Source organism: Brassica rapa, chromosome A02 (assembly GCF_000309985.2).
Source record: "Brassica rapa cultivar Chiifu-401-42 chromosome A02, CAAS_Brap_v3.01, whole genome shotgun sequence".
Taxonomy (NCBI): domain Eukaryota; kingdom Viridiplantae; phylum Streptophyta; class Magnoliopsida; order Brassicales; family Brassicaceae; genus Brassica; species Brassica rapa.
The window spans coordinates 30,987,706-31,014,845 of NC_024796.2; the positions used below are offsets into that span (position 1 = coordinate 30,987,706).

The 27,140-nt window shown below is 33.7% G+C and overlaps 5 protein-coding genes, 1 non-coding gene and 1 pseudogene across 6 annotated transcripts; 1 reads left to right on the plus strand and 6 right to left on the minus strand.

Moving 5' to 3' along the window:
* Window positions 1-77: 77 nt before the first annotated feature.
* On the minus strand, window positions 78-1,352 carry LOC103855292. Its single transcript, XM_009132257.3, has one exon. The coding sequence runs from the start codon at window positions 728-730 to the stop codon at window positions 281-283; it is 450 nt and encodes a 149-aa protein (XP_009130505.1). The 5' UTR covers window positions 731-1,352; the 3' UTR covers window positions 78-280.
* An 876-nt stretch (window positions 1,353-2,228) lies between these two features.
* TRNAM-CAU lies at window positions 2,229-2,313 on the minus strand. Its single transcript is given in 2 exon segments — window positions 2,229-2,264; window positions 2,276-2,313. It is a non-coding gene; the product is annotated as a tRNA-Met (tRNA).
* Window positions 2,314-6,060: 3,747 nt separating this feature from the next.
* Window positions 6,061-8,520, minus strand: LOC103855293 (homeobox-leucine zipper protein ATHB-5). The gene is made up of 3 exons (XM_009132258.3): window positions 8,041-8,520; window positions 7,244-7,659; window positions 6,061-6,837 (listed from the first exon to the last, which is right to left on the minus strand). The coding sequence occupies exons 1-3, from the start codon at window positions 8,105-8,107 to the stop codon at window positions 6,388-6,390; spliced, it is 933 nt and encodes a 310-aa protein (XP_009130506.1). The 5' UTR covers window positions 8,108-8,520; the 3' UTR covers window positions 6,061-6,387.
* A 5,378-nt stretch (window positions 8,521-13,898) lies between these two features.
* Window positions 13,899-15,996, minus strand: LOC103855294 (transcription factor bHLH99). The gene is made up of 4 exons (XM_018656671.2): window positions 15,372-15,996; window positions 14,590-14,911; window positions 14,349-14,404; window positions 13,899-14,211 (listed from the first exon to the last, which is right to left on the minus strand). The coding sequence occupies exons 1-4, from the start codon at window positions 15,687-15,689 to the stop codon at window positions 14,122-14,124; spliced, it is 786 nt and encodes a 261-aa protein (XP_018512187.1). The 5' UTR covers window positions 15,690-15,996; the 3' UTR covers window positions 13,899-14,121.
* Window positions 15,997-16,298: 302 nt separating this feature from the next.
* LOC103855295 (agamous-like MADS-box protein AGL75) lies at window positions 16,299-19,735 on the plus strand. Its single transcript, XM_033285890.1, has one exon. It carries the CDS (start codon window positions 17,355-17,357, stop codon window positions 18,348-18,350), a length of 996 nt encoding a protein of 331 aa, XP_033141781.1. The 5' UTR covers window positions 16,299-17,354; the 3' UTR covers window positions 18,351-19,735.
* A 1,769-nt stretch (window positions 19,736-21,504) lies between these two features.
* On the minus strand, window positions 21,505-26,237 carry LOC103855296 (protein MIZU-KUSSEI 1). Its single transcript, XM_033285891.1, has one exon. The coding sequence runs from the start codon at window positions 22,486-22,488 to the stop codon at window positions 21,739-21,741; it is 750 nt and encodes a 249-aa protein (XP_033141782.1). The 5' UTR covers window positions 22,489-26,237; the 3' UTR covers window positions 21,505-21,738.
* Window positions 26,238-26,482: 245 nt separating this feature from the next.
* Window positions 26,483-27,112, minus strand: LOC103855297 (annotated as a pseudogene).
* Window positions 27,113-27,140: the final 28 nt, after the last annotated feature.

Genomic DNA, 27,140 nt, shown 5'->3' on the forward strand with positions numbered 1-27,140 from the left:
ATCTATTAAATCAATAATTTTTTTAATAAATAATATTATTTATAAGATTAATGTATTTATAATTAATATTAAAATTAAACTAAATATAAAATGCATCAGAATTTTAAAATGACACCTTTTATATAATAAAAAGAAGTGTCAAAAGTGTTACAAAAAAAAAGTGTCAAAATGACATGATTGTTGTATAAGTAGGAAAAAATAGAGTATAATTTCTACTCCATTTGACTTTTTCTGTTAATATGTACACATAACAAGAAAGAGAAAAAAAAAATAGCATCTCCTACACTCTTTGCCGTGAAGCAACCAACCCTCCGACGTCGGCGCCACCGCCTCTCCCTTTCAGATGAAACAGCTTCCTCCAAAAGCCACTCACCTTAGCCTTCGTGGATTTCAACTTCTCCGTCGTCGTCGTCCTCTTCTTCACCGAATCACTAACGATAAAAGAACCTTTGGGAACATGAGCCATGGATCTGCTTTTCTTCAGCCCTCCACCCAAAGCCTCCATCAGCTTACCACTAAACGCTTCCCTCACAGCGAACGACATCGTCATCGAACCGGACCGTCGGTGGTATTCCTTAACCGGAGGAGACGAAACGGTGGTGGTGGAGGAGTTACTAGATAGGTTTATGGTGTAGTACGACGTCGTGTCGGGTAGTAAGTAGAGTCTTTCTCTTAAGCAAGATGCGCATACTCCTCTGTGACCTTGGTGCTTGTGTTTTATGCAGTCCATTTTTGCTCTCTCTTCTTACTTCCTCCTCAGAGGGTTACAAATGTGTTATATATACACACGCACGTCGTACCTAAGTGTGTACTGTTCTGTTGCAATTAATTAATAAATTGTTTTATTCATTTTTATGTCAATAAATTATAATGATAGATTTTGTTTACTTTTAATAATTTTGATTTTTAAGGAAGAAGATCAATGTCTTTTTAGTCAATTTGTAGGGAATGAGTGTTATTATCCCATAAAATCTGAACATTATATATCATCATGGGAAAGAAAACGATTCTCCAATCTATTTTTAAGTTAATTCTGATTTATTAAGAGATTAATATCCATCCAGAATCCACATGTATGAAAAGAAGATACCTAAATTTGGAACTTAATTTCATTTCATTTTAATTATTGATAAAAATCTTTGAATTCATTCCCTTTTTAAATCAATCATTGATTAAAAAAACTTTGAAATTCATTCCATTTTAATTAAAATAACCGCAATAACTCGACAATTCTCTCAAATAATAATTTTTAAATTTTTGTCACAAAATAATTTTTAATTAAAAAAATAATTAAAATAGTCATTTTTTAAAATTTAATTTTTTTTAAATTTGAAATCATATTTTCAAAATCTCACCATTTAACTCTAAATACTAAAATATAAATATAATTTTATTTTTGCTATTGTTTTGTGAAAATAAATTAAAAGGACTATCGTAAAAAAAATCTAGTTTTTTGTGAAGTTAGTTAAAGAATTAGGATCACAGATTCATAGAACGGGTGATTGAAGTAGTCACAACCCGTGACGTTAATAATACTCTCTTTTTTTCACACAAAAGTCGCAAAGTAGAGGCGAAGATGAGGGTCAAGTCAACAAAAGAAACGCAATGAAAGGGTGATAGGGATGGACGGTTGTGGTTTTAACTTTTAACAAACACTTAACATGGCTCCGTTAGGTATCATCTGATGGTGACCGTGTCCGGTGTACTAGGTCCCGGACTCGTTTGTCACGCGTAAAACCAAAGACATACTCGTGCGGATTTGACTACGTCTTATTATTGTTTTTCTCAATGTGCGCTGTAAACTTCAGTTACATTTCATGCACACGTGAGAGTGTAATCGAATGACCGTAGATTTTATGGGAAATTGGAATATTGACGAAAGCAAAATTTCTAGAAGTTCGTACGGTTTCGTGATCGTGGGAATGAGTGATTTGCTTTTGGACCAGAACATCTTGTTACTAACTTAATCCGGAAAACAATATTTATTCGATGAACCTTCATTATACCTCTTTAAGAAAAGTCTTAATACTTTTTACAAAAAAAAAAAAAAAAAAAAAAGTCTTAATACAATGTTTAATAATGGACCTTGTGGTTTCTACACATGTCGCGGCTCACGTACCCAAAGGAGAAAACTTGGCTCATTAGTCATTACCGAGTTGTGAGTATTTTGGAAAACTATAGTGGCCCATTAAGCCCAAGTGAGTAAAATAGTGAATGTAAAAAAGTTATGGGGTGAGAGAGGCTCGAACTCTCGACCTCAGGATCACTCAGTAGCTATGAGACCTACGCGCTAGCCAACTGCGCCACCACCCCATGTTGTTGATGGTCAAAGCTCCTATAATAATGAGTATGCTGTACAAAACAGGTGAGATACACAATGAAACCAAACAATTAGTTCCGTTTGCTACACTAATTACACAATCACGTTCAGAAAAGCGAGTGGTAGAAACGATCATAGGAAAAATGAACATTGAATATATATAATTAGTTAGGGTCTAACTTGCATAGCAAACTAAGTAAGTTGATAAATATGCTAACCAGAAGGGTGTTTTGTAGTTTACTAGTAGAGTATCATTTCTTAACCTAACCGTTAGTTAAAGGCTATATATACTATAACATATAACGTTTCCAAACAATTTATAATGGGAATTGGGACCTCGATTATTCAGCTGCAAAGTAAAACTTATATGACGACCTGTTAGTTACTAATCGATTAGTAAGATACTGACATAAAAATGTGCATATTTCAGTGATAGATATGGTGAATATTAAGTCATGATCGATAATTAATTTACTGAACAGTTCTATTGATCAAAAACCGTATTTAAAATCCTAACCAGAAAGTTTTATTCTCTCTACTCTCAGATATTTGTATAGCAGCTGCATATATTCCAAATTGACTTTTTTAGGTTTTGATTGGAAAACTATTGATTAAAATCATTTGGATTGTTGGTAGAAAAACATGTTGGTACATGCAATTTGAGCCGAGCCGGTGGATGGAGTCGCAGTTTTTTCTTTTGATTAACTCCAAAGCACATGGAAAGGGCGGAGATGTTACTGCTGCTTACGTGACAGGAAGAGTCAAAATTGGCTGGAGAGTAAAACGAGGGTCCAGCTTCGTGAAATGACAAGCCGAGTTTGTTCCTTCGCTGACCCCAACTAACCTCTCGTTATGGCCTCCAAGAGTATTTGCTAATTTTGTAAGCAACATTATGTTCTTCAAGGACAATGTTTTTGGCAAAAAAATATAATTGTCGTTCTTGATCTTGAATTCACCAATATATAGTGCTTCGGATAAACAAACACTGTCGTTTTATATATTATCCAAATTATCTTTTCTTTTGTGACAAATGATCAAATACAAATCGATTACCATTTTAAAGAAATTGGTTTCAAGATAACAAAACTAGGAGATATCGTTTACGGGAAGTTTCGTTTTGCGCAAATTAGATCTCACTCTCATATGTATAATATTAATTTTCTTCCTGTCATCGAATATTAATATCCGAATATATATGTGTATTAAAATAATTATGTGGATACAGCATATATCATAAGGGTATAAGTGCACATGCATGGTTGGGAACTTGGGCAGCATCAAGTTGGCATTACACAAAGTTCTCGACCAAAAATCAGAATCTCTTCATCTATTGATTTATTATTTTATTATATACATATATATACCGGTTTGATCAAATATACATATATATATATACCATTATCATGTTTTATACAGTAAGCATCAAAACAATAAACCTTTCTGTTTATACGTTTGAATTACATACGTTTATCTCCTGATCAAAAGAAATTAAAAGGCGAGTTAAATACGTTTATGTGATTCAGCCGTTGGTTTGTCATTAATTCAGTGGGAGAAAAGGCAAAGATGCCCTATATACTACAACAATGTCAGAGTTGTTTAGACAGAGTGGAGCATGTCACCCCAAGTGTTAGCTAATGATCATTTATTCCTTTGGCTATAATATAATCCATTGATTAACAGACAGCCAATTATAGTTACGTTCACAATTCTTTTAATTTGTTTTAAGTATATAGTGCGTATATTTTGGGCTAAAAGATGAATGATAGTGGAAGTCGACGTGAACAACTTTATTTTTTATGTTTTTGGGAATGATCCTATATTATTAATATACACCCCCATTTGACTAAATGAGCTGATTTTCAAAGTGAATTCAACATTACTTTAAAATAAAAATGACTACATGAACACTTTTAAATTCATTTTCTTATATAAATGATAATTAAAAATTTTGAACTGATAACTATGTTGCTTAAAGGTAGAGACAAATAATAAACCATAAATCATGGAACTCTTTTATTTTATACTTTCCGAACTTAGCTAATTAAAACAATGGATCTAACTAATGACCAAAAAAACGAAAAAGAATAATACATTTTTTTATTATTTTTAATTTTTTTATTATTCATATGAAATAATTTTTTTTTATTCTTTCTCATTCATTTTATTTTAAAAAAATATAGAACAAATTTGTTTCTCACTAAAATTGATAAAAAATAATTTTCTTTTTCATTCCTATAATTTTATTCTTCAGTATATTTTTTTTATTCATTCATAGTATTTCTATAATAGTCATCATTTAGACTTAATATCTATTAAGTTATATAGTTTGTATTTCCCCGCCATACATAGTTTTTTATTTGTTTGTTAAAAAACTTTGATTTTTGAAATATCTAGGCCAATATCTATAACTATAAATCTAGAAAAAAAACTTTGATTCATAATTCTTGTTGGTCAGCATCTTTTTCGCTTCCTTTAACGAAAGAGCATCCTTACTCTTTTACATCATATCGAAAAGTTTCACAGAACTTTTGTAATCAAGCTAGTTTTTGAATAACTTTTTTTTGTTGACCAAAATAATCTTTTAACGGCAGTAAATAATATGATGATACACGTGCATATATATAACCATTACCGTGCAAAGAATCTATATCAAAGGAACATGAAAAAAGAGAGGGAGGACTCTGCGAGATATACGTGTGATTTAAACGGTGACGCGACGGCGGTAAAGTGACGTGCTCGATGTAAAGCAGGTCCCACATCACATGCTTCTCCACCATTGTCTTTGTCTGAAAGGGAGAGAGCAAAAGTCTTGCGGGGTCCACTATCTTTTGTGTGGGGGCCCACAGTAGCTTTAAGTCTTTTGGCCTTCTCTAAAATCTAACACCTTTGATAAGAGAAGATCTCTTGAAGATCTAACACGTGTACGGCTAACATGTTCTGAGATTCGGGGTCAGAATACGGATCGCCGCATGGAGATTAAAAACTCACAAAAAAATATTTTCTGAAACTGGTTGAACAGCATCCCATGTGCATCTCTCCACTTCGTCTTGTCTGAAATTTTAATTTATTATGTATTTTTATTATTTTACTACGAAAAATTTAATCTTTTTTTTTTGAAACACCAAATTTTGTAATCTTATCAATTGATAAAATATGAATTTCAGAAAACAACGTCGAAGACGACCGATAGATAAATGAAAAATACACACCACCACACGAATTTAATACTATTACAATGACTCTTGGCCTCTTGGGTGAATACTAGAACGACCGATAGAAGGTTAAATTACGTTATAATAATTTTCTTTTTCATTCCTGTAATTTTTTCTTCTTAAAATAAGGATTCAAGTTTTATATTTCTAAGATTGATAATTTTTTTTTTATATTTCTAAGCAAAAAGCTCAAAATGCTTTAAATTATAAAAGCAAGTAACAAAAGGAGAAAAAGGAACGGCTAGAAACAAACACGGATATTTAGGGAGATCCAATTAGGTGGCTCGGCTTTTCATGTTCTTATCACTCGGAAATTTTCAAAATAATGAAAAATACTATGCATTTTTTGTGTTATGTGGTTTTGAATATTGTAACGTTGTTACCAACACTTCACCATCTAAGTTCAATTAAAGATCTTTTCTGCAGCAAGCAGTTTTATTTATCAAAAGTTGTATATAACGACTCAACAAATAGATTACCCAACAAACATATTTTCGAAATTCTTGTCACAAGACTCACCATCTTAAGTAATGACCATTTGCATGCAATTGCTAGATCCCTTCGGGATTTAAAGCTTTTTTTTATCACTACATTCAACGACGCAATAATTCTAAGTATTAATATAAACTTCAAAAAAAAATTTCATCTTCACATAATTTGGTTATTTAAATTATTTTATTTCAGAGTTTTTTTTTGTCCTCTCTCTCTTCAACCTTAACCTGCAAGGATACACTGCCGACGTGCATGAAACCGCATGCGATTTTCAGTTTAAAACGTTTTCCCTCCAGAAATGTTTTCACAAACGTCCCTCATTGTTCATAGTTTCAGTTTTATTCTCAGCATTGTCTTTTAGCTTTAGGAACTCCACTGACCAGAGCAAAACCACTGCTCATTATCCGCAAACAACTTGCAAGCTTCCTCTCCACTAAAAAGATCTTCATGCTCTTCCATTTTCACAAACTGCCCAAAACATCCCATCGTCGACATCTCAACCGCTGTCGCCGCCGCCGCCGTGGGACTATATTCTTCGTTCAAAACAGCGCTTGAGTCGCTACTGTCGGCTGGATCTTCTCTGAAGCTTTCCGTACGTGGGAAAATGCTAAACATCTCGTATGCGAGCTCCGATGCCGGAGCTTCCCCAGGCAGTGGAGGACACTGGCTTAGCTCTAAGACTTCGTTATTAGCAATCACCGTCTGAAACGCCACCGTTTCCACCGGTTTTACAACGCCGGTTTCTTCTGTCACCGCGTTACCATTGTTTCCGCATGTCCCTTCCACGTCAAGTTTTGCTCTCAGCTCTTTAATCTGCGGAAATGCAATATTTAATAAATCATAAGTTAATTTTGTTGTAGAGTGTAGTTTATTATTTTTATTTCCATTCGTGTAATCTAATCAATAAACATGAAATTATGAGTTATAATTATCAAGTTCTCAACATTTAGAAACTATAAATTTTATTCAGTTTTTTTTTATATATTCTACAGTACTTAAGACTTGTGGATTCCTTAAAATATAAAAGTTCTAATATATACACAAATGTAAACAAACAATTAAGTTGATCCTTTTTAGTATATGTACATTTTAAATGATATAATAATGTCTTATTCGTTCGTTTCTTATATTAACATGCGTTTGTGGGTGGGTGCCTAAAACGTTCGAGTTTATACTCTCGTACCGAAGTGCCAAAATATTAAAATACGAAGTTGTATACCTCTGCAAGAAGAGAATCGTTATCACGTTGAAGCGAGTCGCGGCTGCGTTTGAGTGAATCAAAGTTTGACTTAAGAACGCCGTAATCACGTTCGAGCTGCTTTGTCTTCCACCGAGCACGGCGGTTCTGAAACCAGATCGCCACTTGTCGAGGTTGCAGCCCAAGCTCTTGAGCCAGCTTCACTTTCCTCTCGGGCTCTAACTTGTTATCAATCTCGAAATTCTTTTCTAACGCTTTCACTTGCACTACACTCAACCGCCGTTTTTTCTCCGCTGCTGCCGTAGACGACGCGTGTCCAACGCCGATGTCCTCTAGACTTCCGTCTTCTTCTAGACCGTCGAACATCTGGGAGTAGTCTCCGGCGCCGCCGGGGTAGAGAAAGCCGGTGGCTGTTGGTCGTGGACTTAGTTGTTTGTCTGATAAAATCATTAATCACGGTAGTGCATTAAAAAAACGTATATATCGATCTGAACGGATAATTTAAATCAAATTTGGAATATTTATAATATGCTGTCATGAATTACACTAAATTTCAAAAACCCTGACAGGATAACGTCTCGATAATATGAATTGTCAGAAAACACATCTTTGCCAGTTTTAAATAATAAATAATTATAAATAAACACTCGACTTGTACCTCTAGCTAATTCTACATTTTCATTAATATAAATTAAATCAAATCACTAATCAACATCCAGATATCCTATACAGAACTGCAATTTCAAAATAAAAAACCTTAATAAGATAATTGACGGTAACCTCAAAAAAAACAGATATACAACTAACATGTTTTTTACCTGCTGTAGAGTGGCAAATTGGTAAGAAACCGGATAAAGAATCCGAGCTTCCTCGTGATCTCTTCATCTTGTTTGGTCGGGAACTATTGAGATCAAGAACTACTTACGAAGATCGAAAGATTAGAGGGCCTAGATCAGTGTGAGTAGTAACGAACGATGAGGATCTATCTACGACCAATACATGTAGTAATATTGCTGGAAGATACGATCATCTCCGAAGGATTTTGGCGCTGTGTCTACAATTATCCATCCAAAGATGGAAACAGATAATTGAACAGAGTTAACCAATTTACCTAAGAAAGATTCATCTAACACCTCCCAAGAAAAATATTAAACTCTTTAACCATAGAATTTTCTCGATCAAGGAAATATAAAAATTAGAATTTACAATAAAGAGAACAGAGTGGGAGAGAGGGAGATGCTCTCAAGGTCCCTCTCCGGGTTTTAAATAAGAAGACAGCTTAACCCTAGGGGAAGTGTTGGAGATATCTTGAGTTTATTTCAATATATTTTTTTGTTGGAATGTTCATTTTAATATAAATTTTTAAAAGCGAAAACAATTTACAGCAATTTACAATGGTTGATGTTTTACACCGGCTCTATAGCCGGTTTTTTCATGCGAGTCTGTTTCAGGATCTTGACGAGTTGATGGTGTTTTTCAGCTCGGCTACATTTGGAGCCGGCATCGAATTCTAAAGATTCATTAAACCAGACGGTATAATCATTAGTTTCTATTTTCTATAGTTTCTTTTAAAAGAAAACAACCCATCAATTTAGTTATAAATACTCCCTTTTATCATACAATATAAATTACCCCCTCTGTTTTAAATAAAAATGGATTTTCAAGATTCTAAGGTATTTTAGAAATTAATATTAAAAGTTGTATATTTTTAAGAAACATTAGTTGAAAATATTTAAATTAACTAAATATCATTGGTTGTTAGGTACTAGAAATTAGAAAGTGTATAGTATAAATAAATAATAAATTTAAATATAAATATTTATGATATTTCATATGCATGAATATTCTAACATTTCATCATTAAGAATGGAGAGAATATTTTAGAAAAATTATTTTGTTTTTAAATATTAGTTGCGTTTATTAGATAGTGTAACTAATCAAATTATGAAGATTTATTTATGATTAGTTCAAATACATCTAATTTATCTATTGAATATTTTTTTTTTAAAATATAACTTTTTAACCTTTGTGCTTTTATTTATAATAGCTTATATTATGAAATAGATTGAGTATCTTTTAACTAATGAAAATAAATTTTAATTATATATCTTGATGTTTTTTTTGCTAAATATAAAATTAATTTAATCAAATGAATTATTTAGTAAATAATTCTGAAAAGTTGTCAACAAAAAATCAGACCTTGAAATTATTAAGGGCATTACAGATTTTGATGTGATTAGACTGCGCGAAACCACTATACTATGAACAACTCAATATCTTGATGTTTCAGTTCAAATACTTTGTAAACTAAAAAAATATATATATATAAAAAGGGGACTCAGATTTTTAAGTTATTTGGAAACAAATTTGTAAGATTAATTGGTATTTGTAAACATAAATATCAGGGTGATATTATTATATGTAGTTATCTTTAATGAAACTATATGTTCAGTGACATTAATAATATGTGGTATGACTAAATGTTGTTTTATATAGTCATACCGTTTTAATAGTATAGAGTGTGATTGATAAACTAACAAAATAGCTAACAGTAGTTTAACGTAAATTGAGAAATGATACATACTCCATTGTTAACGTAGTGATGCTGCAATAGTAACGTTAAACCGTGACTCTATATTTTTTTAAAAAAATATTAACAAAAATTTTGGACTTCCAAAATATGAATTTACTACTTCGTTTTCACTTGTATACTTTATTATTTGTTTGGACTGTTTGATGATACGATGAAAAAGAGTAAATTAGAGATTCAGGTTGGTCGAAATAGGGTTCAATAATATTTTTTATATTTTCCACTGAAATAAAATAATTTTTATTATAGAGTTGGTTTTGTTCCAATGGTTAACTTTAATTATAAGACCATTTCTAATGAAATATTTTTTTCTATAATCTATACTATTAAATTAGGATCATGACCCATTGATATATGTTGTGTCCAACTGTTTTTACCACTGAACCTATTTTTAAATATATTTATTTAGTTATATAACAAGAACTACTTTGTAGTTTGTACGCTTGGTTCATATTTGAGTAACTTCTATTATAAATTCCTAAATAATCGGGATCCATTTTTTTGTAAACTAAAACTGCTCAGTGACTTACCACAAGTTACGGATTCTATATAGGTAATAGTTTTCTGCAGTCCACGCCCTTTTACGATACAACTAATGCTATATTATTTCACAAAAAAAAAAAACTACCCAATAAAAAAACATTTCAATTGCAATAATGAAGATAATGATATGACTTCAGAACAACATCGTCCCATCTTAAACCCAATACGATGTCATCTTTAGATGAGAAAATATTTTGATTTTTATTTTTAGCCTTTTATTAGCAAGAAAATTAACTGTAATAAATTTTACAAATAAAAAAATATCCTTACAATTTTATTAAGCTTCAATCAGACATTAAATTTTTTTGTGGTTACAAATTTTTGCAGATTATTTCAAGGAACATGCAAAATATTCATCAACTAATAAATTATTTAAACAAACATATTAACTCATCTATTATATTAAATTAGGAACATGATCTATTAATATATGTTTTGTCCTACTATTTTAATACAATTATTAAAATATTTTACTAATCACTTAAAAAAATATTTTACAGAAATATAATTATAAAAAATACAAATACGATTAAAACACACAAATAGAAAAATTAGTTTAAAAAAATGTAAAATAGAAAATATACCCGCTCTTTGAAGAGCGGGTCAGAATCTAGTTTACATTAAAATACAATAACTATATTATAGAGTAATTTCTGTTTTAATAGTGATACTTTATTATAGAGTGAAATATAAAAGAATGTCACTTTTTCACTTTAAATATAAAGTAAAAATATAATATTTCTCTATATTACACTTTATAATAGAGTAACAGTACATTCTATTGGAGTAAAAATTACTCTATAATAAAATTATTCTGTTTTAGAAGAAAAAATAGATTTTCATTGGAAATGCTTTAGTAGAATTATTCTATAATAGATTGGAATATAAATGAATGTTGTTTATTTACTCTATACTTGGAATAAAAAAACAATATTTTTCTATATTTCACTCTATTATAAAATACACCATTAAAACAAATACAATTCTGTGGTAAAATTATTCTATTTTATAATAAAATATAGAGTAAATTATAAAATACAATTAAAATGTCATAATCAATCGTAGTATTAATACGCTGGGCCAACCATTCATATTAATACGATATAGACATGGGTCATGGGTGTTATAGACAGCAGATACACGTAAAGAAATATTATATAAAAAGTTGAAGAAGTCGGTCCAGTAGGTGGCCATGCAAATTGATTTGCTTTAACCACAAGATTTTTAATAGGTATCAATGTGGGTCAGCATTTTTATTAATTTATATTGTTAATTCGATGCACAAGTTATATATATACTAGTAACAATATTAGTGTGTTTTTCGTCTTTGAAAAATTATCGGTTTCCTCAGTTACAAAAAAAAAAAAAAAAATTATCGGTTTCCTGTTGTCATATATTTAGATTACGTATTGTGGAAAGTTTAAAACCCCATCATATATCTAAACTCATCAGGATATAAAAGTAGTATATGCGATATCCAAAGAAAGTAGCATGCTGAATATTTTTTGTTGCTCGTTATCCGATAACGTATATACATTTATAGATTAATAGTTGCGCACACACAAACATGTATTTATTTTAGTGTGGTTTATAATGTTATAGAGAGAGAGAGTGTGGTGGACAAATGATATTCACAAGCTGCAGAATATTTTAAAAATCGGGTAATGAGAAAGGCCACATAGCTTTGATGAGATAGCTGTCTCTGTAACGATTTTGCCCATTTGCTACAAAATGCCATTCTACTGCGGCAGTAGTATCTAGTAAAAATATACATATGTTTTTTTTTTTTTTCCGTCAAAGTTATTTTTAATTAAAATTCAGGGGACTAAGCCCAACAAGGCTGGCCCAACACCAGAAACAAATTACAATACTAAGGCCCACAAAACGCTGGGCAAAATTTAAAACACAAGACGGGCCTAAAGCCCACACCAATCGCCACAAACTCAACGGGCCGGACTTCCCCTTATGACCCACTCGTCAAGGAGGCGGGACACGTGTTGTAATCTCCTTCTCAGCGCGCCACGCGTCAACCTATACCTCGACCTGACCGTCGGCGAAGCGAGAAGCCCCAAACCCCACCACCGAAACCCTCGTTACGGCGGAGCTCAAAACCGGAGAGCCTCCACCGAAACCTCTTTTCTTCCGTTTACTGACCTTTCTACGGAGAGCCGCCTCGATCTCTTCGAGCCCTCATCCGCCTTGTGAAAGCCACGAACCACAGAACTCATCGATCCAACACTATGTTCGATCCAAAACCGAGAACACCACTTTACCCCACTAGAACCGGCGACGCAAGGCTAAGTACGCCTTCACCCCCCGGAGACAGGACCGACGAGGCTTGCTGAAGAAGCCAAACACCTCCCGGAGACTTGACCGGCGGCGACGGAGCTTTAGTAGCCTCCACCTCCCGGAGTATAACTTCACCACACTTTACCCCTCCACGCGACTGCGCCTTCACTCCAGCAACCCATCCACCGTAGATGGCGGTTCACTCCTCGAGCTAGCGCCTCCGGATGAGAGCTAAACCAGAACTCCGGCAAGGCGAATCAAGGGGAGAGAGCCAAAAAACGGACTGCTTAAACGGACAAGGAAGGACAAGCGGTTCCGGTGACGGCACGCGCGCCGACGCGCCGACCGCTCACCGGAACCAGATCTACTTTCTCTCTCTTCTCTCGAATATACATATGTTTAACATGATGATTTTGTGTATATATCCATCTAAAATCTTGAAATGGAAAAGCCTAAAAGAGGATTGGTGTTTCTATAAATCAAGAATTAAATAATCTTCTATACGGAGTTTAGTTGATGAGCTGGTTATCCTATGAAAGCAACTAATTCCACTACATTCTTGATGTTTTTTGTCTTCTAGAACATTGATCACGACACAAATGATCAACCCATCATATTAAAAAAGGCCTGAATATACCGTCTTCAACCCATCATATAAAAAAACATTTCTAGTTCTATAAAAATATGCAAAAGTTAACTTTACCAAAAATACCTTTATTCTTTGCTTTTTTACTTGTACCAAATACATTTTATTCAAATGTCTTTTCTTTTCTAAATCGCCACATTTACCCATATGGCAATATCAATAACATGAAATGTATAAACGAAAAAATGAAATGTACGATTTGTTAATATTGAATAAATTCCTCAGGTTTATCGTTTAATGGCAGAAGAGCTGAAAGAGGGTAGTTCTTAATCTAGTAGTATTACTGTACTCGACCTTTCTATAATATTACCGTTATTCTCGAGGAATCAAGATTCAGGCAATCACAAATTGAATATTTCACCCGCGTCCCGTTAAACTCTCCTAAGTTTGAAGGCCCATATTTTGCCTGAGAAAAAGGCTCATCTTGTAAACCTTATAACATGATTAACGAGGGTTTTAGGATGAAATTCTTAAAAGAATATAAAAAACCGTCTCTTAATTTTTAACTAAGGAAACTAAGAACCGTTTCTTAAATAACTCCTCTCCCGTTAATTATGTTCTTAATAGGCTTAAATTTGGCCGCTGCACAATACAAAAATGAAAGTATGGACTCTTAAAAAACCTTTAGCAACATGTATATTTATTGTAAATATGAAACTTTCTTTTACATATTTTATACGCAAGTTTTTGTTTCTTTTCTAAATTTCTCCGTGTGTAAATCGAGATAGGTAAACCAGAAATATAATCTATAGTAAATTTATAGAAGATAGAAGTCCAAAGTTAACGTAAACAAAGTTCATTTTTCTTCTCTTTTGGCCTTTACCAAAAAGGTCAGTGTCCCTTGTGAATTCTGCTAACGACTTCATGCACCGCATCTGCGATCTCATTAGCTGTAGTCGTTAAGCGACAGTCTTCATCTACCTAATCCAGAGAATAATAACGTGCATAGTTAGATATGTATTTTATCATATATATAGTTGATTAAGCTTGAATATAATATATATTAATCATTAATTAAATATAAATTTCCCCCAAAAATGAGGAAGAAAACAATTTACCTTGACGCTAAAAGTGAAAAGAGACATGTTACTGGAAGTTGTGAGGTTGAGATGAAATCAGTGGCGGAGGTAAAATTTTATTTTAGAGGGGTCAATATGATAACAAATGTATTTTGCAAGGGTCAATAGACTAAATTCACCAGATTTTTCTTTGAAAATACAAGTAAATTTTTGGTTTTGCAAAAATTGACATGGGTCAATTGACACCCCTCATAGCACACTGGCTCCGCCACTGGATGAAATATAGTTAAACCTAAGGAGTCAAACTCATTGATCATCTTGAACAACAATCTTCGGCGAGTCTTTGTTAACACCTTAATGTTAGCATGCATTTCGACCATAGTAACTTCCACGTTAGCCACCACCGCAAGTCCGTTGTGGTGGTGGCGGCTCGAGGCGCAAGCGGTGGCGGTGGAGTATTGAGGGAAGTTGAAGAAGTTGGATAATATGTTTATCGATTGATTAGGTTTCGTGGGTTTTAATTGGGCCTCGAATGATTGAAGAAGTTGTTCTTGCTTCTTTAGATAGTTTATAGTCCCTTCTATGATTGATGCTTGGTCACTCTATTAACAAAAGCAAGAAGACAAGTTAGCTAATTGGGCTAATTACTTTACTATATAACCAAAGCTATATAAAATTAATAAAATAAATAGTTAATATATTAAATAAATTAATTAACTATATTTCAAAGTTTTTCAAGATAATAACATCTTTCAATTTCCATTATATTTTTGTATAGAGTATTTTAAATTGTAAAAATATTGGAAATAAGTTTCCAAAAGGGAAACAAAAAAAAAAAAAATTTGACGTCGTGTTTTTTTATTGGTTGTCTAAACATATGTACTTGACTGATCATATAACTTGTCTAAACGCATGCATGGACTTGATATTATCACTTGTAACAGAATCAGTATATCTAAATTGCTTAGCCTTTGCTGATGTCTTATACACCCAACATATAACTATTAAGCTAAAAGAGATTGGAGCTATATATATGTGTGTGGTAAAAAGAGATAATCTTACACGCCGAGAATAAAAGAGAGGCATCATAGCTTTGAGAATGGAGAGAAAATGATTCATCTGCCTTCTCCGGTTACGCTCGACGGCGATGTGATTCATCCTTTGGTTCTCTTTCTCTTCTATCTTTTGTTCACTTCTCGTTCTCCTCCTCTTCCTTTTCTTCCGCGGCGGTTCTTGACTAAAACCACCTTGTGCTTGTAGAGAAGATAGATTTTCCGTTGGATGAGAATGTTGTTCTGCTATGGAGTAATCCAAGACTTCGTAGATTGATGATGTTTTCATGAGTGAGAAGTCATATGGATACTCTTGTTGAAACATCATAGTCTCTACTCTCTCTCTTTATCAATCAAACTAAACGAAAAAAAAGTTGGGAGGCTAATGCATCAAGTTAAGTTATTAATGGATATCTAATAACCTTTTGGATGGATTTAGTAATAAGTTTGTTCAGAGTTAAAAATGTACCCCTAGCTAGATGGAGAGTAGAGACTAAACGTATAAGAATTAGATAATCTGAGAAGTGTTTTAGTAATAAATATATATAGCTGGCGTTTACTAATTGGGGATCTTCAGACAAAACGACCCTACATTCGTGTAATTATCAATAATTAACAACCTAATTTCAATGCTGGTTTTGGGGGTTCACACTTCACACCAGTGCCGTGCCTACCATTTGAGGGGCCTAAGGCAAGAATAACTCTTTACAAAAATCAAAATAAAATAATTATAGAGAGGTTAAAATATTAGCAGTAAAAAATTCATTTTCTATAATTATTTTCTGATTTTTGGTGTTTAAAAATACTATTATAAGTATTAATTATAATATTTCATTTTTTTGTTTTATACTGAACTTTCAGATTTTAAGTATATTTTGTAAATTTTTCAATCCTACTGTAACTCATATAAATCATATAACTATATTTATAAAAATATGAACTAAATTTTAAATTAATGAGTTAAGAACAAAATGCAGAAAATCATAAGAGTGCATACAACAAAATCGATAAATGAAATCTAAGATTTTTTTTTTTGTAAAGGTTGTAAAGAAACATATATTTATATGGAATATATACATGAACATAATCACCTCTAACAATTTTCATAAAATTTGTAGTTATGCATTTCATAAAAACCTAAGTGAATGTATATTTAGTAAAAATGGGGCCCTAAATTTTAAATGAAAAATGGGGGCCCAAGGCAGTTGCCTTTTTCCAACAAAGGTGAGCACGGCTCTGCTTCACACATACACGATTTATAAAGGGTACTTAATAATTGGTGAAGTTTCATTATCGGTATGAACGCCCATTATTTTATCTTAGTTTTGCCACATTTTACGCGTTATGTATTCGTCATGAAATCTTTTATTATCCTTCCCGAATCTTGTACGTTTGACTAATGCATGTACAGAATACATATGTAAGGACGACATACTCATTTTATATAAAATCCTAGGGTTTTTAACACTCAATACTCATAGTTAACCAAACGCTTAATCCAATTAAAATGCAGAGTTTAATTTTTCAGTCTCTCAGCACCTCTTTTTATTTTTAAATTGAGTTTTATTTTCCTCTAAATATTTGTTGTAATTCGTTTAAAAGGGATCTAATATACGGATAAAAGAAGTTTCCTTTTTATTCTATATCTTCGAGAGATTAATTAAGGAAATGTTCTTCTATACAAACAAGAGACGTTAGTTAAGGAAATATTCTTCTATACAATCGAAAGATTAATTAAGGAAATATGCTTATATATATACACGATCGAGAGATTAATTAAGAAAATATGTAGTAAATATGGAAATAAATCATTGAGTTTGCGATTTAATAATGACGAGAGAGAGAGACGCTTGTGTTTCCGTAGGTTCCAAGAAACCTATATAACATATTCAAGCTCACAAAGTTTCTCTCTCACTTTCATAATTCTTCTCCTACGTGTTGTTTTGAGAGAGAGGAAAAACCCTAGTTTCTTAGAGAATCAAGAGAACTCACCATGCGAGCTTCTTCTTCGTCGTCTTCTAACTCACTTGCTGCAACCAGTTTGAGCAATAGACTAAAGACAATCTTCAAGAAGGCTTCCGAGCTTTCTATCCTGTGTCAAGTTGCGGTTAGCGTCATCTACTACGGACCAAACGGCGATTTGAAGACATGGCCTAAGGAGAAAGAGGTAGTGAAAGACATGGCCTTAAGGTATAAGGTGGCCACCAAACGCAAGAAGAGCTCTAATCTTCGTGATTTCTTGGAGGGCAAGTTAGAGAACGATAAGAACTTGAAGAAGAATAAGAAGAAGACGAAGAGAGAGTTTGAGAACGTCAAGTATCCAGATTGCTATCCAGTTCTTGATCATTACTCTCCCGACCAACTCCATGAACTTGTTCTGTCCTTACAAGGGACTCTCTCTACTATGGAGGAAAGGATTCGTGTTCTAGAGGCAAAGAAACAGAGGAACACAAACTTGGTTCATCAGACAGTGCAACCCTCAAACCCTAGCAAGTGCTCTCTGTATCTGTATAACCATGACGATGCTACTCTCTCACAGCTCCCACTCTCTGCATCACATTCCAACCAACTTATCAATTACCAAAATCACTTGAGGATGCAGCAGCAGAGGCTTTATGATCCTTGCGTATCTACCACGCAAGGTCACCCAGCTTTACTTTCAGTACAAGAATCTAGGTTGAAGAATCAGTTGATGCAGCAGCAGGAGGCTTATGGTTCTCATCATAACGTGCGTATGATGAATAACACCACCAACAGCAAGGTTCTAGGACATCCTTGTCCCTTAAAAACAATTCCAAAGGAGTTTTCTTTTGATCTCCAGAAGAACCCTAATGATGATATGGTCGGTAGACCTAAGTACTCTCAAGATTTTCCAAATTTGTTTTTAGCCTATGCTGATATCCCTCAGCTTCAGACATCTTCTCTACCATCTATACACCAAACCATTCCTAACATTAACCTTATTCCTGACAACTCAAGATGTCCCTGAGTTGAAGTAGTTACCTCCTTGAGAGCCAACAATGAAGAAGTGAAGGGATGTTTCTTCATCTAGGTTCCTCCTGCTATAGTCTATAAGTGGAGATTTTTGTTTTGACTTTTTTGGTTTTCTTGAATTTTGATATATTTATTCATTTTTGTAACACTGATTTATTATAATACTATAATTATGAGAATGATTATCTAAACGATTCTACAACCGACAATTCATATGATTTATGAGAATTCACGTCTAATTGTACTACTTGCAACCGCTTCATGAAGATCCTCTGATTATTTTCACTTGCATCATGTTGAAGATCTCATGTAAGTTGCTTCTGTTAATCTACATAATTGTTAATAAATCGTCTTCTCTGAAGTTCACAACCTTGATTTCACAGTTTGAAAACATGAACCCTTGATGAAACAACTGGATTAAAAAGGCTTCCACAATACATTTATGTATATGCACATCCATCTAAAAATAACCGAGAAGTAAAAAAAGTTTGCATTAGAGATAAGTATCACACATCGAAAATTCAAATGGACCGTAAGTAATATATAAAAGGTTACAGCCATTCCATGTACTACCAATTGATTTTAAGTTAGAAGCCCTTAAAAACATGAATATGACATGGTATCAGAGCATAGATCCTATAAACTGTAAACCCTTAATTAATTTAACTTCTCTATTTAATCCTCTCAACCGGGTATAACTATTTTACTAAACTCGCTCAACCGAATATAAATATCAAAGTTCTGAAATTTCTTGCCGTAAGAACCATCATCTCAAAAATGAGTATTAGGGATAAGTATATCACATCAGAAATTGAGGATGTTAAGTAATATATAGAGGGGTAAACCCGAATCTAGGAGTTGAGATGTTTATGTGTTCAGTGACAAGAATGTTATCAGTATATAAGTTAAACATCTCAACTGGTTTAATCCTCCACCTGGTTTTCATTGCTCTTGCATCTTTAAGTATTCAATCCTCCACCTGGTTTTGAAGGCCCATTGTTAAAGAGATTCAACTTCCATTTTATTTTATCTACCCATCAACTATTCCCGCGGCAAGCAAAACGCTAATTCTAATAGTATATAAGAGCTTGAGCTTTTAGCGTTTTGATGTTATCAGTTTGAATACATCTATCTTATTAAAACTCAAGTACAAAATTAGAGTGTTTGGAGATTTGAATAGAACTATTAAAAAATTTGGAGTGTTTGGAAACATGGATTAAAGTCTTTAAAAAAAAATATATTTTTGTTTGAAATAGGCTAATGTTTTTTTAAAAAATTGAAAGTTATCTAGGCCACTTTTAAAATATACCAAAATGGGTCAATCTAATTGCCTAAATTTTTTTTTTCTAAACTAACCATAAAACAAAATTTAAACTTTATATACATATTTCAAATCAAAATAATAATTCAAATTTGATTTATATCAAAAAATGATTCAAAAATATACATATATTCAAAAATGGATTTTTACTAAACTATTTTTCAATAACCATTATAAAAAATATTGTCAATATATATAAGAAAAATATAATACAAAGCCCAATTTGAAATACCAACTCAAATTATGATTTTTATATTTCATATTAAGTCTTAAAAATATAATATATGTAATTATTTATATGATGGTATGTATAAAATACTATTAATTATATGATTACTTATATGATGGTACATATAAAATATGATTAATTATATGATGATAAAATACGATATATAATAATGACTAGGGATGGGCTTTTGGGTACCCATACGGGTTTGGTTCTGATCAGTTTGTATTTCGGGTTTTCGGGGTCAAAGATTTCAGCCTTATTAGAATGTTTCTAAATTTTGGTTTGAGTTCGATTTGGATCTTTGTGGGTTTGGTTTGGGTTTGGATAACTAATTTAAATTATTTTTAAAGTCTTAAATCATTATATATTTTAAATTTCTCAAAATGTATAAATAAAATAATATATTACATATAAATTTGAATAACATATGTCATAATACTTAAGTTTAACATATCAATTGGCTTGATTTAAAATTTTGGATACGGAATTAATAATTATTTTAAGTATTTTTGGTGATTTGAGTATACTTTAACTATTTCATATATTTACTTTTGACTATCTATATATATTTTCAAGTATTTAAACCAATTTAAAAGTATCATTTTTGATGTTTTATATACGTTAAATCTAAAAATAATTAATATATATATAAGTATATAAATCTATTTTTAGATAAATTCGGATACCCAAATACTTCGGTTCGGATCAGATTCGGTTCTCTAAATAACAAAATTTTGAATAATTAGAATATTTAATCAATTTATGTTCGGATTTGGTACTATATTTTTGGATCGGTATCGGTTATATTCCTCGGATTCATTTTTCCAAATCCTAATAATTACATGAAAAACAAATATTAACATATTTTCAAAATATACACCCGCGCGCCTGCGCGGATCAAAATCTAGTGAAAATTATATATTACTACCTAAAATGCTGTGATACATTGATCTTTCTAAAAACAAAAGAACATTGGAAAGACAGAGGGAATCATCAACGGCTATGACAACCAGCTTCCCATTTTCTCTAAGCACACAATAAAAGTATAATGTCACGGATGAATTATTTTGTAATATACGTATATTTTGGTATGTAAATTAATATTTTAGTTGAAAGTTGTTAGTGATCTTGTAGTGATGGATTCGCCTCGTGGACTCTTATTATTCTCCCAATAAGTCGACACTAGTTGACCTCCTCAACACACGTACGAGTTTTTCTTTATTTAAGGGAGAAAATGCTATTATTTTCTTGTTTTGAAATATAAATAATTTATCTAAAAGCGTGGATTTTTAGAAACATATGTATACCTTTTTACGAAAACATTCAAGCATATGACTTCTTGGTTCGCCTGTGATCATCATTTAAAATTGCATAAAACAAAACAAAACTTCTTATAATGTTATAATTAAGAACGATCTACGAAATGTAATTTATGTATAATTAATTTCTTGTTAGTTATATAAAATTATCATGTTTGATTGTATGCCTACACATTCAATAAAAATAATGGCCAACTGAAATTATTTAACTTTATTCTCCCAAATTATTGACAATAATAGAAAGCAAATGCATGTAAACATATACACATATATAAAAATTATTAAAAATGCTTTGCACTACAAGAAACACATGAACACACATGGCCAACACTACTACATACAAAAGTTGAGATCATCAAAAGCTATGCTTATTACATTTTCATCTAATTAAGCATAGCTAAAAAATATTTCGGGAAAAAAAAAACCTAAAACACACAAGAATGTCTCAATAATCCCAATATAGTAATATAGTATGCAAGTGCACGTCCATGCTGTAAACACAATGATCCAAAGATCATTTTCTTGACGATCTGAAAAAGTAGATGCTTAGTTCTTGTCCGATAACTCCGCTTGGGTCGATGACATGAAAAGATTCCGAATCAAAGGATCCAAAAACTCGTTTGAAACTCGCTCTTAAGTACATCATATGATCACTCTTCTCTCGGTTGATCTCTTCACCGTTAACGACTCCGGCTCCTTCAGTCACCGGAGTAAGTACCTTCAACGCGTCTAGCTCGGTTTTTGAAGGCTCTCGTTTGATAGCAAACCCAACTTTCCGACCGTTGCAATACATGTTCCATAAAGGTGTTGTAAGAAGTGAAAAAGAAGAATAATCTTGATGTGAATCATACCCATCCTCATCGTTTGATTCAAGAGCGATTCTTAGCACGCCACCTCGCATTTCGCGGGCTAATACCTCGGTAGGGACGGTGAGTTCTAAGAGGACAATTATTGGATTTAGGGTTTTGGAGTCGTTTGTTGCTTGGATGCAGAAGTTTACTTTGCCACGACGGAAACCAAAGATTGTTCCGGTGAAAGATGAGGAGTTTGTGGTAGCGGAAGAGGTTCTTGGTTTTATTTGGCGATAAGATTTGTCTTCTTGATTATCATTTGGATCTACGAGTGTGCAGTAGCATGATGGGATGAGAAGTTGGACGATGGTGCGAAGGAGCCGCCATGAACGGACTTGTTTATGGCAGTCTACGCCTGCGGTTGTGGTGGTTGCCGCGAGGCGGCGGCAGTGAGGGCTTGTGATGAAGGACATTTTTTTTTCAAGCTGTGGGAAAATGATGATAATATATGTTTCTTATGGTTTAGGTGGTATGGGGGTATATATATAGAGAAATGGTCGTGAAAAGAAAGTGATATGTACTTTTGTTAAGATTATTGACGTTATCACACTTTAGAAGATTATTATAGTATTATAAATGACAATTACTTTTTTTTTGGTCAAAATGACAATTACTTATATCATATGGTTTTATCCGTGTGTACTGATATCTGAGCTTTAACAACTAAAGTATTATAGAGTAGAGACGTAAATATTTCTTAAAGTATATAGGTTTGATTGTAGAATGAGACTGTTAGTTATAAACTTGTAATGGAAAGTTTCAGAAATGTTGGCTCTACTTGATATATTATCTATCAATTTGCAAAATATAATATACGAATACTATTATTTTGTCACATGATTAATGAATTTAATGTTATATATAGTTCTAAAAAATTAAATTCATGCAGCTACGTAATATATGAATGTTTAGTAATATTCTTCTCATGCATGATTAATAAATTTATTGTTATATATAGTTTTGAAATTTTAAAATTCATGCGGTTGAATATGTTGACTCATTTGGATCATTTAAAGGCTAGAAAAACAATGAGACGGAGGCCTAGGAAACTTCCGTACGATCATGTATCCAATCATTGGATTTTCACTCGTCATTTTACCTTATTTAAGTATTAAGAAAGTTTTAATCTGTAGTTTTGTCTATCTAATGTTTATGCTCGTGCATACTTAAAACAATAATATTGCTAATAATTTAGTAAACGACAATCAATAAGTTTCTCATATATGAATCGGATCGACACTTTTGTTAGAGTTCTTTTATTTTAATTTCGTGTGTTTACCTATCCGCTTGATTTATGTTACTATTCAAGACCTACTAATACGGCTATTACCAATATAAACTCCATTTCCAAAACCTACTATATAACATGACTATTGCCAATATAACATCTTCATATATTGATATCAAATTGAAGACTTGCTAGCTCTTATACCGGAGTATTCCTCCTACAAATTGATATAAGATTCACCAATGAGGGAATTAAAATTTGTGATATGTCATCCTGCTATGTGTGGTAATTTAACTCAATTTTGAGACGAACCCTAAGTGGACAAACATAAACTTCTAAATAAGCGACAAAGCCAAATTACCCGTCTATTCGACCATCGACAAGGATTGATCATAAGGGCTAAACTTGTTACCCATTCCGTCACCCATCATTGGCCTTATATATTCCACATGGTTCCCACCAAATTTGGACAATATACGAACCACCATATGTGATTCTTTTTTAAAATTATGTTGTCTAAGTAAGAATATCAAATTCTCTGGAATGCTATAGGTGAAAACCAGTCAAGAAAACATTTGCTTTTGCTTCTAAATTAAAGAGAAAATAGTATACATATTTTTATAACTCAAATTATCAAAAAAGTTATATTAAAATTGACTAAAATATTTATTACTCAATTAACCTCAGAAGATTTAGCCCTGGTATATATATGCCAGTGTGAGATGTTTGATTAGATAAACATAGGAATTGATCATATAATCACTGGACTTAAGAAGTCGAACTGACGTCAATCAGGTAAATGAGTCACCTGACGACTGACACTTGACATGTTTACTTTTAACTCTTGTTTCAAGAGTTTATCTTCGCTTTTCGAGCACTTGCATCTTCTTTTTTTTCTTTTGTAACACCGACGGATGTTGGAGAATGCATTGTTGTTTTGCGATTTGGTTCTTTCCACTCGAAAGCATTAAACTTTTTTTTTTGGATCAAAACATTAAACTTTTAAAAATATGGATATTACAAAAGAAGTGACAAATGACAAGACAATATATCATTTGTCCCAAATTTATTCGGCAGTCCAAGAGCCTGTTTTGGATTTTATTATCGTTGTGGCAATTTATCGTTTGTTCTTGTCATCTAAAACCACGCTATCGTAATTTCAAAAAAAAAACCACGCTATCGTACAAACAAGTACGAAACAACAACGCAATTAACTCAAATCAGCCTTTATTAATCAACATTAGGATTAATGAACCACGTTTAAGAACCCTTTTTCAACCTCCAACGACAATTACAATCAATGGCAAAGCCAGGTTAAAAGGTGTGGGGGCATGTGCACCCACAATTAAATTAAAAGTTAAAAAGTGTGTATGTAGAAAATCAAATGTTTGTTAGTTCATAGGGTACACAGCAGCTAGTGTGCACCCTTACTTTTCCAGGTTTAAATTATTTTCCTATGCAATACAATACATAAGTCGACTGTTTATGGATCTTTACTCAAATTGAATTGCACATGCCCCAAAGCCCCCAACCCATAAAGATGAGATAGTGTTTACGTCATATTCAACCAAATATGTTGAAGGACTATTTCTGGAAAATAATATCTCTTCTCTAAAGATCTCAATAACTAAGCATTCTGATTTTTTCTGGTGTTCCAATTTTAATAAAAGTATAAATGATTCAAGTGAACAGAAGAAGAGAAAAAAGGTAAAGTGTTTATTTGTCAAAAATCATTGTGGTTCCAATATTAATCTGAGAGAGAAGAGAGAGAAGAAAAGTAGATCTCCTTGTGGTTCCGGTGAGCGGCCGGCGCGTCTGCGCGCGTGCCGTCGCCGGAACCGCGGTTCTGTCGTATAAAAGCTTTCTTAAGGCATCTCCTTCGTATCCCTCCCCATTTTCGCCTTGTCCGACCTCTGGCTCCGGCCTAATCCATGGTGCATGGTGGTCGTTTGTGTGGAGTTAGGACGCGGTAGTGGGAAGGTTCTCGATGGAGGAGAGGCGGCTCGTTTAGATCAAGGTTCGATTCCGAAAGGTGGAGGCTCTTTTTGCTCCGCCGCCGTCGGTTCTGTCTTCGGGAGGGGGAGGCTTACCTAGCTCCGTCGTCGCCGTCTTGTCTCCGGAGGGTGGAGGCTACAGTAGCTCCATGCTGCCGGTTTGGTACCCGTAGAAAATTTGGGTGTTAGCGGTGAAAGTTCGGTTAGGGTTTTGTTCTTGTCGGCTCGGGTGGAATCGAGATAGTGCGGATGAGGTCTTAGGAGAAGATGAAGCTCTCCGTCTATGAGACCGCCGACAAGAGAAGTTAGCTGAGGGTGTGGTGTGAGAAGAGTGGGTGGTCCGGATGAGAGCGCGGTTTGTCCGATGACGCTTTCGGTGGAGGACCACCGGGAAGGAAGGTGTTTTGTTGCGGGGTATGAGATCCGGCGAAACGAAGCATGGTTTGATAGCTCCGACGGCGTCCCGAGGCAGAGACGGTCAGGTAGAGACGGTGTGCGACGCGTGTCGATCCGATGGCGCAGATGCTTCCACGTGTTCAGCAGCCAGTCTCCTCGACGCGTTTGATCCAGCCGACGTCGGTTTGGGCTTGATTGGTTTGGGCCGCGGTCCGTTTATAGCGGTTAGACTGTAGTTGGTTTGGCTTTTGGGCTTCGTGCCTTTTGTTTAAGTGTTTGGGCTTCGGATTTTGTAATTTGGGCTTGGCCCGGTATCATTAATCTATATAAAAATCTTGACAGAAAAAAAAAAAAAAGAACAGAAGAAGAGAGGAAATAGCATATCCCGTCTAATGCGCCAAATATATAAATGTTACATGCAACCATAATAATAGTATAGAGTCATAGACTCCCACAAACAGACCAATAAACCTGAACTTAACTAAACGAAAACTGAAAGCCCATCAAAACCCAAAAACACCAAGACAACATACCATCTTAAGGTAAGCCTATAGAGTGTCTTCTACGGTTGGTCTGAATAAATAGTTATTAGTCTTTCCAAGCCCTGAATGATTACGTTTTCAGTGGATCTCTCTTGTAGTTTTCATCGCTAGCTGATGGTGTTAGATAGTCCATTCTATAACTTAAGCGACAATATCTGCAACCACTTAAGTACTGTTCTTCTCTGAAAGCCACAAGGTATTGTTGTCTGTTTCTTACACGATGTAGTGGGCATAAAACTTCATGATGTAAAAAACAAACCCTTGATAATAACCAACTCGATTGGTGCGTTTACACTATTACGCTTCAGATCAAACTTAAAAAAACAATATATATATAAATAAAGAGAAACGAAGATTAAAAGATTGAAATATTCATTGAGGCAAATCGTCGAACAACTTAAACGCAAAATCCTAAATCCTCAAGCTCTCTCGCCTCTGATCCTCCTCGCGAGCTGGATATCCTTAGGCATGATCGTCACCCTCTTCGCGTGGATCGCGCAGAGGTTAGTGTCCTCGAACAGACCAACCAAGTACGCCTCCGCCGCCTCCTGGAGCGCCGCCACGGCGCTGCTCTGGAACCGCAGATCGGTTTTGAAATCCTGAGCGATCTCGCGAACCAGGCGCTGGAAGGGGAGCTTGCGGATCAGGTGCTCTTCTGGTACTTTCTGATCTCACGAAGCGCCACTGTTCCGGGGCGGAACCTGTGTGGCTTCTTCACTCCTCCGGTGGCCGGAGCCGATTTCCTCGCCGCCTTGGTCGCGAGCTGCTTCCTCGGTGCTTTCCCTCCGGTGGATTTTCTCGCCGTCTGCTTGGTTCGAGCCATTTCGTTGAGTGTGGAGATGATTGAAGTGAAGAAAAGTTTAAGCGATGAGAGTTTGTTTATATAGTGAGGCGTTGATGAGGAA